Source organism: Raphanus sativus, chromosome 4, assembly GCF_000801105.2.
Source record: "Raphanus sativus cultivar WK10039 chromosome 4, ASM80110v3, whole genome shotgun sequence".
NCBI lineage: Eukaryota > Viridiplantae > Streptophyta > Magnoliopsida > Brassicales > Brassicaceae > Raphanus > Raphanus sativus.
The window spans coordinates 38873668-38884190 of NC_079514.1; the positions used below are offsets into that span (position 1 = coordinate 38873668).

Genomic DNA, 10523 nt, shown 5'->3' on the forward strand with positions numbered 1-10523 from the left:
GATCCGAGACATCCTAAACAGCTCCGTAACGGACCTAGACCGACCCGTGAACACGCACCTGTTCCTTATCCTCGTGAACGCGCTGTTCCTCGGCAGCTTCGACAGCTTGTACCGATTCTTCTCCCGCATTTCGACGGGAAGCTCCGGATCTTTGCAGAAGGCCTTGTAGAGCTTCCTCCTCAGCTCGAACCTCGCCGCGAGCAGCCTGCGCCTGTGATCGGCGCCGTTTCGCTTCACCCCTTGCTCCGTGCCGCTGTGTTTCGACGACGCCGCGGGTTTGGCGAGCGTCGTCGTGATGTGTCTGGTTTGGGTTTGACTGAGGAGGTTGTTCGGAGGTTTGAGCATGGATTGAGTGAAGGAGCGTTGGCAGTAGGTTAGGAGTCCTCGGAGATTGGCCATTGGTTCCCGGAGATTTTGATCGCACCGCCGCGGAATTTTGGTTAGGGTTTCTGTCGGAACGATTCAGAGCGCTCTGCTTACTTCTTTCTTTCTCGCAAATGGCGAAGATAGTTTATGGGCCTGCTTACGTTGGGCTACGTTGGGCTCCGTTATTTCTGAATTGTAAGCCATTTATTTTTGGTTTTGAGAGTATGTATTCAGTGGTGGGAGGTTCTGATTAAAAAAAATTCTCAAAATATGATAAACAATAGATATTAATATACTATTGCTTTGAATATCTTACGATTATGTAAATACCACTGCGTTATATATTAATTATTTTAATACATTATAAATATTTTTGTTTATTTATATTTGAATAAGTATGTAACATATGGCTCTATAATTGATGCTGATAAATAAGTATGTGAAATATGACACATATTTTTGTTTATTTATATTTGAATAAGTATGTAACATATGGCTCTATAATTGATGCTGATAAATAAGTATGTGAAATATGACACACACATATATATATATATATATATATATATATATATATTGGATTGTTCAGGAATATGACATATCTATATATATATATATATATATATATATATATATATTGATGTATATTTTTAGAGTGTCACTATTAATTAATTAATGTACCAAATTTTTAATATTAATAATCTAAAGTGAATATGACACATATATATATAGGACTAATCATTTCTTGAAATTATTTTATTTTATATATATATCGTCCATTATTTTATCTTAGTTGTCTATGTCAATGTGTTTGTCTAATGGACTTGAGTTTACAAATTTTTATTGTCGTGCTGTCTTGGATTTCTTGTTTGAGAGACAACATCACGTTCTTGAACTCATCTAAAGTGACTTCATGAGTCTCACATTCTTCTGAGCTTCCAGGCCATTGTAGACACATCTGAATCTCTTTGAACTTGTTGATGAATGTCTCCTCTACTTGCTTCTCAGGATGTCCACTAATGTAATGGATTATAGTCTTGAGACATAAACAACACTTGGCAGTAAGCGATAACAAAATGAAAAGTGGAACTTAAACCTACTTAAACGGCTATATGACTTGCCTGGTAAAGAGGACGTCTTTTTTTTTTTTTTTTGCTAAACGATTTTCTATTTAAAGCAGGAGAAAAAAAAGTTTTACAAGCTAGCTTAGTGGGCCAAAGAGCCATTACATAGAAAGAACCCAGAATAAATAACAAAAGCCCAGACTGATAGATTTTGTGGAAGCCCAAATGATAGATACTTTGGAGTTAACGAAGCTCGATGATCATCAGCGTAGTGAGGGTTGCGCAGAAGAGAACCAGAGGTGGAGCATATCCGAAGATAGAGCTGGCGATTCATGGCGAATGCTTGCGATTCTCCTTCTCAAGGTACGATCAATCTCAGTGGAGAGGGAGAGAGTTGAGCGGAAGCAGGCTCGATGGTGACGATTGTTTCTTTCGATCCAGAGGGAGTATATCGAAGCTTGCCAAATAAGTAGCAGGAGAGTTCTTTTTGCTTTTGTACCGACAAAGTTCTGCAAACCTTCGAGTATATGCTCCCACGAATCCGAGAAGGGGTGACGTAGCCTCTGCAGTTGGAGCCGCCAGAGCGCCGAAGAGAAGGTGCACTCAAAGAACAAGTGGGATCGAGTTTCTAAGGTAGAGTTACATAGGATGCAGGCGCCATCTGTGATTACTCCCCATTGGAGAAGGCGATCACGAGTCGGGGCTCTATTCAGGATCATCAGCCAAGTGAGGAAGCGATGTTTAGGGATACTTCTAGAGAACCAAACCGCTTTGTACCAAGAGACTTCAGCGAGATTATCTCTTAGTAGATTGTATATTTCACCAATCGAGTAGGCCGTTCTATGATTTCCTCCTGGATACCAAAGGTATGTGTCTGCAGCATCTGATAACGTTAAGGTTAGCAAATAGGAGTATACCCTGACCTGTTTTTCAGACCTTGCAGGCGGTAAGATCCAGTGGTCAATTTCCCACAATTCAGCGACAGTTACCGACGATGAAATTCCCACTTGTGAAGATGGTTCATCCCTCAGAAACTCTGATATCCTGCCAAAAGGTGACCAGTTGCAGGACCAGAAGTATGTTGTCTCTCCATTCCCCACAGTTCTCTTAATCCAGCTATATGCATGCTCTTAATCCAGCTATATGCATGCTCACGAAGTATATGCATGCTCACGAAGTAGAAGCAGCTGGTAAAGAGGACGTCTTGCATCTGTTATGACTTCATCCTCTAAAACACTTACATTTTAAAGCCTCTTCAATGTTTACTATATTTTAAAAAGTTAGAGAGAGTGGATGCGTAGAGTTTTATTTACGTGAAAATTAATATAGAAGCAAACCAAGTAAATCAACATCTCCACAAGCAACATTTCAATTTCATAAGCTTCATGACCTTTCTCTTCTTTACTTGCTTTCTCTAATGCTTTCTTCAATATCTCCACTTCTTTTGCTTCTTTTCCACTCATTTCCATCTTCACAATGACTCTACAAGACGGAGAATAATTAGGGTTTTGATGGCTGCAAATTTGATCATACAAAGAAGAAAAAAGGAGAGAAGATTTTGTATGTAAAGAAACCTGAAGCAACTCAAAATCCGGGTTTTCCTCGGAAAGCAAGGATTCAAATTTGATTTCAGCATTGCGAGGGAAGAAGTATCAACACTATACGAGTGAAAATCAAGCAATCTCTTCCATGCCAAATTTCCTCCTCGAATATCCCCCAAAGAAACAGATCTTGAGAGGGTATTCTGAACCCTTCCACTTCTTCTTGAGGAAGCCTCCTTTGTTCTTAAAGTCACTACGCGCAGATTATATTGTTCTAAATAAAAACTAATATATTGTTCTGTTAATTTTTGGTGAAATAATAAAATTAGGGACTTTAAATTTTAAACAATTGAAAGAGGGGAAATATGGCATTTTTGGGTAGGCTTATTTGATGCTCTTTTATGGTTTCATGAAAAACAATACTAAACCTATAAACCAATTTTGGCATATTTATATACTCCATTCAGTAGTTTTAATCTTGACAAATGATTATAATTTTTAGATGTGAAAGGTTATAGAAATATTTTAGCATATAGAATCATAGTTGTTAGTATTAGAAAACATATATATTTCACAGGACAAATGTTCTTAAATGTATATGGCATTGTTACTCACATAAAGACGGGTGTCTTGTATATTTCATTATACTGGGGGTGATTGGTTGGGTTATAGGAAGTGGTTTTAGCTTTAATTTTTGTTTACAACTCTAAATATCACCAATCATATTTTATATTAATTTTTACAGCTACAACCAAAAAAGTAAAATCACAGCAAAAAAAAAAAAAAAATAACTTTAAAAACCTTGTTTTCTAAAATTCAATCTTTTTAGTTGTATCAAATTTTAAAACTACATCCCTTAAAACTAAATCAAAATAATCTAGAGACTAAAATTTAAAGTAAATTTTTTTACGGTTACAGCTCAACCAATCACCCACATTATCAGTGATGACACCAACTTGTTTTAACGTAATCTTTTTACACTCACATTTATTATTATTACTAATATTGTTATTATTTATTATTATTATTATTATTATTTTAATTTTTTTTTTTGCAGAGGATGAATACATATCGTAACTTTTATACAATGCTAAAAAAAGAAAAAAAAAACTTTTATACAATGCCGACGTGGTCTGATTTTTAACATCTCTCTTTGTTAGTATCAAAGCAGGAGTACATAAACATTATGCAAAATACCAACAACAATTATTTATATACTTGTTGTCTTTTTCAATAAATTCGTCTAGTTTTAATATTTTTAATAGTAAGAAGCTTTGGAAACTTCCAAAAAAAAACATAAGTATTTTAAGAGTATATTTGACACCATATTCGAGTGCTACAAGCCTATAACTTTAGAGCCACAAGATCGATCAATTAAAGAAGAAACAAAAAAACTTAAAACGATTAAAAGAAATAAGGGAAAATATAGATGGAGGCGGTGCAGATGATGAAAGAGAAAATGCGAGGAGGCGGTGCAGCTCCTTCGCGACGCAAATATGCGATACAAAAACGAGCCCGAGGCCGACTTCAACGTGCAGATGGCTCTAGTTGAAATTTTAATACTGCTGGCGATTATTTTTAATATTTTATTTATTTTCATATAGTGTTATATGCATGCACCTTTGTTTTCCATTTTTATTTGAATTGCCATTTCATGTCTTAAAATTATTTTCTATATATAATTAATGGTTAGTATTTTGACGATATTCTAGGAAAGGCATCAAGAAGCTGCTGAGTTTTGTTGTGTAAATGATGAGCATGGCCAGATCTCTAACGTACCCCTCTTTATAAGGTTCGTCAGCATAATACAAATAGGTGTTTATGAATGCTTTAACTGAATTTTATCGCAGTGTTTATAGCAGTATATACACCATGCTAGACAAAATACGGAAGCAAAGCAGTGTTTTTCTTTTTTAATTTTAAAGCAAAGCAGTGTTGGAAAGAGTTTAGAAAATCTATTGGCCAAGGATTCAGTTTCGAAGAGTGATTATTACATTTAATTGGTAAACGTGATTAATACTTTTGGATCAATTATTCAAAAAAAACTGCCGTCCCTAAAAACATTTTAAGAAAATCTACAATAAAAAAAGCTATCCAACAAAATTTTACAACACAGTTTGTTAATACTTTATACTCCTTCTGTTTTTAAAAGATGTATGTTCTATAAAAAAAATTTGTTTCAAAAAGATATATTTTTCATATTTTCAATGTAATTTTTGTCAACTAATTATGAATAATTGTGAATCTCAAAAACATTAATTGCATTTTTTGAAATCTTATTGGTTTAGAAATATAGGAAATATAAAATAACAAAAAACTATGCACTAATAAGTAAGTTTTAATATGTTTTATTAAAAAGTGTGAAAATCTCAAAACATCTACTCCCTCCGTCTCATTTTAAGTGGTGTTTTAGGATTTTTATTTTGTCCCATTTTAAGTGATGTTCTCACTAATCTAGGTAGAATTTAATATGATTTAAATTTTATGACCAATTATAAAATACTGTATTTTTTTATTATTGGTTAAACTAGTTTTATTTAATGTATTTTTATGTTACCAAGATAAACTACATAAAAATATGTGTTTTCTTAATATATGTGTAATAACCTAAAACATCACATAATGTGGGACAGATGGAGTATTATTTAAAAACAGAGGGAGTAACTACTAGAGACGCGTCACAAAGTTTGGGCTTGAATCTGTGAAAGATCTTGAAAATGATGATTACAGTACTCCATCATCACCTAGAGAAGTTTTTTTTGTGTGGACGTTTTATATGTATATAGACATGAATTTATGTCCTAGACTAAAAATATCTTTAGGCCACATGCATCTTTATCCATTGTATATAATTCGAAAATTGGAAAGTGCCATTTTCTGCAAATTATACGTACACATTTAGAAGATAATATGCATTTCTAAGGTATAAGTGTCACACCACTGCAAAATGAATTATTACGTAAAACATACAAGTATAAGTTTACGAAATATATTGAGGAATGACATATGCTTCCCGCAAGAATCCGACAGAAATAATGTCTCCATATATAAAGACAAGCAAACACGCACTCATACGCAGACGGCAGTGTCAATATTCAGTTTTCAACACGTACGTGTCTATACGGGATCACTGCAAGATCAAAATCAAATCGTCGACCCAACCGAATGAATCCCAAGTCCTCTTTATAAAGGTTTCTTTTTGAACCTTTCCTTTTTATAAAGAAAAGAAAATGATATATAGAAACTCTGACTAGGTTACATTCGACTCTGAACAAACGACTTCAACGAAAAGGACAGATCATTCAACTACGTAGGCATCGCTGCATCGACAAAATTATTCAAAAAAAAAAAAATGCGTGGAGGCTGGAGAACCTCACGTATTAGATGTGCCCTACACCTCCATGTGGCAAATTTACATTGCATACAAATGTTGTTTTTCCTCTATTAACAAACTTCTTCTATGTTTGACAAAAAAAAAAAAAAAAAAACTAACTTCTTCTATGTAAATCTCATTGTTTTAGATGGAATTGGGTATGTTTTAAACTTTTAGTTAACATCACTATAACTTTCATAATTCACAGAAATCATCTAAATTATTTAAAATCAAATCATTTTAAATTTTCTCAAATATTATATACTTACATTGAATTCGCCCCTTAATTAAGATATACAGATTGTATTTTAGAATAATATCCACCAAAAAGAATATAAAATGCATAATAAAAACTAAAACCGATATTTTAGGAATAAAATATATTAGAATCATCGGCACTACACACAAGCAACTATAAATCAAAGCTAAGCAAACAACCTTTTCACCAAGTTCCTTCTCCTTTCAAAGTCTTTCCCTTCAACAATCTTTCATTCCTCACGTAAAAGACTCAAAAAGAAACAAACCATGGTAGTTTTGTTACAGCCAGTCCCAAAATTCAAAACGAGTCCGGTTATAATCCCTGTTCTAGACTTAACCGACCCAACTGCCAAAACTCAAATCGTTAAGGCTTGCGAGGAGTTAGGGTTCTTCAAAGTCGTCAACCATGGTGTCCGACCTGATCTTTTGACCAAGTTGTATGAAGAAGCCACCAAGCTCTTTGCTTTGCCTCAGTCTCTCAAAGATAAAGCTGGTCCACCCGACCCGTTTGGATACGGTAGTAAACGAATCGGACTCAAAGGTGATGTGGGATGCGTCGAGTATATTCTGCTCAATGCTAATAGTCATCTGCAGTCTACCAAAACCACCGCCGTTTTCCGGGAAACCCCTACCATTTTCAGGTAAAACCTAAACTGATTAACCCAAAACAGAGCTCTCTGTTTATGTCTTCCATTTATGACAGCCATAACCATTTTTATGTTAATTTTAGTAAATCTATTTTTTTTTTAATAATTTGAAGATCATATATATAATAAGTTTTTAAAATTTGGAACCAATACAAAAATTTCATCCGGCTGTATTTAAAACTGGAGTTCTCATATTTTTAAAACTAAAATATAATTTGAACTGAAAAACAGTGAAAGAGTAAAAATTTGGAATTTATACAACCTGGTTCCTTAAAATTTTGGGTCTATGCGATATTTAATCAACCTGTACGTCTATAACTAAACTTGTTCCATGTTCTATAGTATTAATTATATAAACTGAACTGAAACAGAGAAATGGTGGAAGAGTACATGGAGGTGATGAAGGGAATGTCAACCAAGGTTCTGGAGATGGTGGAAGAAGAGTTAGGGATAGAGCCAAAGGGGAAGCTGAGCAAACTGGTGAAGGTGGAAGAGAGTGACTCGTGTCTTAGGATGAACTATTACAAGGAGAAGGAAGAGACTACGGCCAAGGAAGAGATTGGGTTCGGTGAGCACACGGATCCACAGTTACTATCAGTGCTCAGATCAAACGACACGGAGGGTTTACAAATCTGTTTGAAAGATGGGACTTGGGTCTCTGTACCACCTGATCACTCTTCTTTCTTCGTCATTGTGGGAGATACTCTTCAGGTATTCTTTTATGGGGAGTTTCATGCGAAATATTCTCTCTTTTTAATTTTTTTATTTTCAATTTTGATAGATTGGAGATTTCGCATAGTGAGAGTTAACACTTTAAAAGATGTAACTAAATTATAAAAATATTTTAATATATAAACAGATATCTATATATGCATATGGATATTATCAATATAAGACTATTTTCAAAAAGTCTGTTAAGAAAAAATCTAAACTAAAATACACCGGTAACACTTCAAAAAGCAAGAAAATCCACAGGTTTAGGGCTTTAGATTTTTTTTTTTTTTTTTTTTTTTGTTCAAAGTGTAAGAAGGAAACGATTACACAAAGTTATCTAAATTATAATCTGTTTAATTTATAGTTCTCTCGTTGACAATCTTTTCTTCTTCTTTTTTTTGACATCGAAAATATTTTCTATATAAAAAGATATTCTGTAGAATAAATCAAGAATCATTTAAACTTATATAGTTTGACTTAGATTCACATATGAGTATGAAAAATTATATATCTAGACTACTAGAGCATACCTAACGTGACCGAATAGGACGATATGAATCATTTTGGGTGTCTAATCTTCTATTGCTTTCTTCTCAACACTGGGAACTAACCAACACCACATCAATTGTTTCATAAAGAAATTGTTAACACATTTTTAATATTTTTGGCGGTTAAGTATTGACTATTCCAGGTGATGACTAACGGAAAATTCAAGAGTGTGAAACACAGAGTGCTCACAAATACAAAGAGGTCAAGATTGTCGATGATCTACTTTGGAGGTCCTCCGTTGACGGAGAAGATTGCACCATTGGCATGCCTTGTCCCCAAGCAAGAGGATTATCTTTATAAAGAGCTTACTTGGTCTCAGTACAAGTCATCTAGTTACAAGACTAAGCTTGGTGACTATAGGCTTGGTCTTTTTGAGAAACAGCTTCCATTTTCTCTATCCAATATTTGAGATACTTCGATATCTCTTAGGCTTTTTTTGTTATTTTAATAATTCAATATTTTCTCTGTTCAATAGTCAAGAAGAGTACACTATAAATAAATGAGTACACCTCTTTCATATATTAATATATTTATTTAGTAATAAATTACAATTTATTTACATGAAGGCCAAGTTATAAAAAAAAACTGTTTACCATCTTAACAATTGACTTGGCGTTTGCACACACAACATACCTGCACAGACAAAAATGTATTACTGGATTAGATTTTTTGATGTGAAAATATTTTGAATGTTACTTTCAGTTCTGCCAACATAGCATATGCTTATAAGTGTCTTGTGCTTCTAAATGAAATTTTAAACTGAATGTATGCTCATACCGTGCTTTTCTTCAACCACTCTGAAATGCAGTCTTTGTGAAAGATATGATATGATTACAAGGTGTCAAAATGATTATTGTATCTCCATTCTCATAGTCGATTAGGCATATCGAACACCTACAACGTCACCCCCAAACTAAATCAAACGAAAACTTAAAGCATGGCCTAAACGAAAGCTTATACATGTGAATCTAACGTACTGCGAATCATCTGCGACAAACTTCGTTTTCTTTTGCCACCACCACCCGCAGTTGGATGTTTCTCTGATAGACATCAAGATGTGATTTGTGCTGAGCTGGCAGAGGAATGGCGCCAAAAGCAGAAGGAAGAAAGCCTCTACTTGATTCAGTAGCTTTGCAGTTGAGAAGACTCACGATGAGAGACTAGATATAAATATAGTTCTTCTTCCTCATTGGATCTTTATGCTTTGATTGTTGTAAGTGAGTGACGCCATGAGTCCTTGCACCTGATCGATATGAGATCAGTGATGAAGATTACTCTCGCCATGAGAGGGTAATCGGATTCAAACCTCAAAGCTTATTCTTGTTCTTCTTTGTTATCATACTTTCTGTTCAATTAAGGAGTTAGATTTGTAAACTCTATCACTGGTGCGGCGAAACTCGATCGAAACCACCGCGAAGGAAGAGATGGTGGTGGAAACGCGCAACGGAGGCGACCGCGACAAGGCGATCTCCGATTCTTCGAAATCGATAGATTTCCAGCAGATCCAAGACGAGATGGAGCTGACGAAGCATAACTACGAGAAGTTAGCTCAGAGTGATCGAACGACGAAGGCGAAGCTCGAGTCGGTGGATACGAAGCTCGAAGCTCTAGAGAAACAGATGAGCAACATCACCGATGTATTGAATGGAGCAAGCTACAGTATTCAATCACCGTCCCGGTAAAGAGATAACATCGTCGTCGGAACCGCCGTTAGGTCAGGTACCGATACCTATCTCTGAAACAGGAAGATCTCCAACGCAGTTAGGTTATCGGGGAATCAATGATACTATAGCCAATCAAGAAACGAAATTGAGAAAATTTGATATGCCTATGTTTGCTGGTCCTTTGCCATTTGATTGGATCTCGAGAGTGGAGAGGTTCTTCAGGTTTGGGAATTATACGGAGGAAGACAAGTTACACCTAGTATCGTTGAGTTTGGAGGGGCCGGCGTTGCAGTGGTTCATAGGTGAATTGATCAGTGATCCATTCTTAAACTGGGAGCAGTTTAAGG

General features: G+C 35.0%; 2 protein-coding genes and 1 pseudogene across 2 annotated transcripts; 1 reads left to right on the plus strand and 2 right to left on the minus strand.

Moving 5' to 3' along the window:
* On the minus strand, window positions 1-486 carry LOC130511586 (ribosomal protein S14, mitochondrial-like; the record flags this gene model as incomplete). Its single annotated transcript, XM_057008760.1, is given in 1 exon segment — window positions 1-486. A coding segment is annotated over 1 exon segment (399 nt), but the record flags the coding sequence as incomplete, so codon positions are not given.
* Window positions 487-1168: 682 nt separating this feature from the next.
* Window positions 1169-3419, minus strand: LOC130511349 (uncharacterized; annotated as a pseudogene).
* Window positions 3420-6753: 3334 nt separating this feature from the next.
* LOC130510497 (gibberellin 2-beta-dioxygenase 3-like) lies at window positions 6754-8978 on the plus strand. Its single transcript, XM_057006862.1, has 3 exons — window positions 6754-7243; window positions 7621-7960; window positions 8655-8978. Exons 1-3 carry the CDS (start codon window positions 6870-6872, stop codon window positions 8919-8921), a joined length of 981 nt encoding a protein of 326 aa, XP_056862842.1. The 5' UTR covers window positions 6754-6869; the 3' UTR covers window positions 8922-8978.
* The last annotated feature ends 1545 nt before the right edge of the window (window positions 8979-10523 follow it).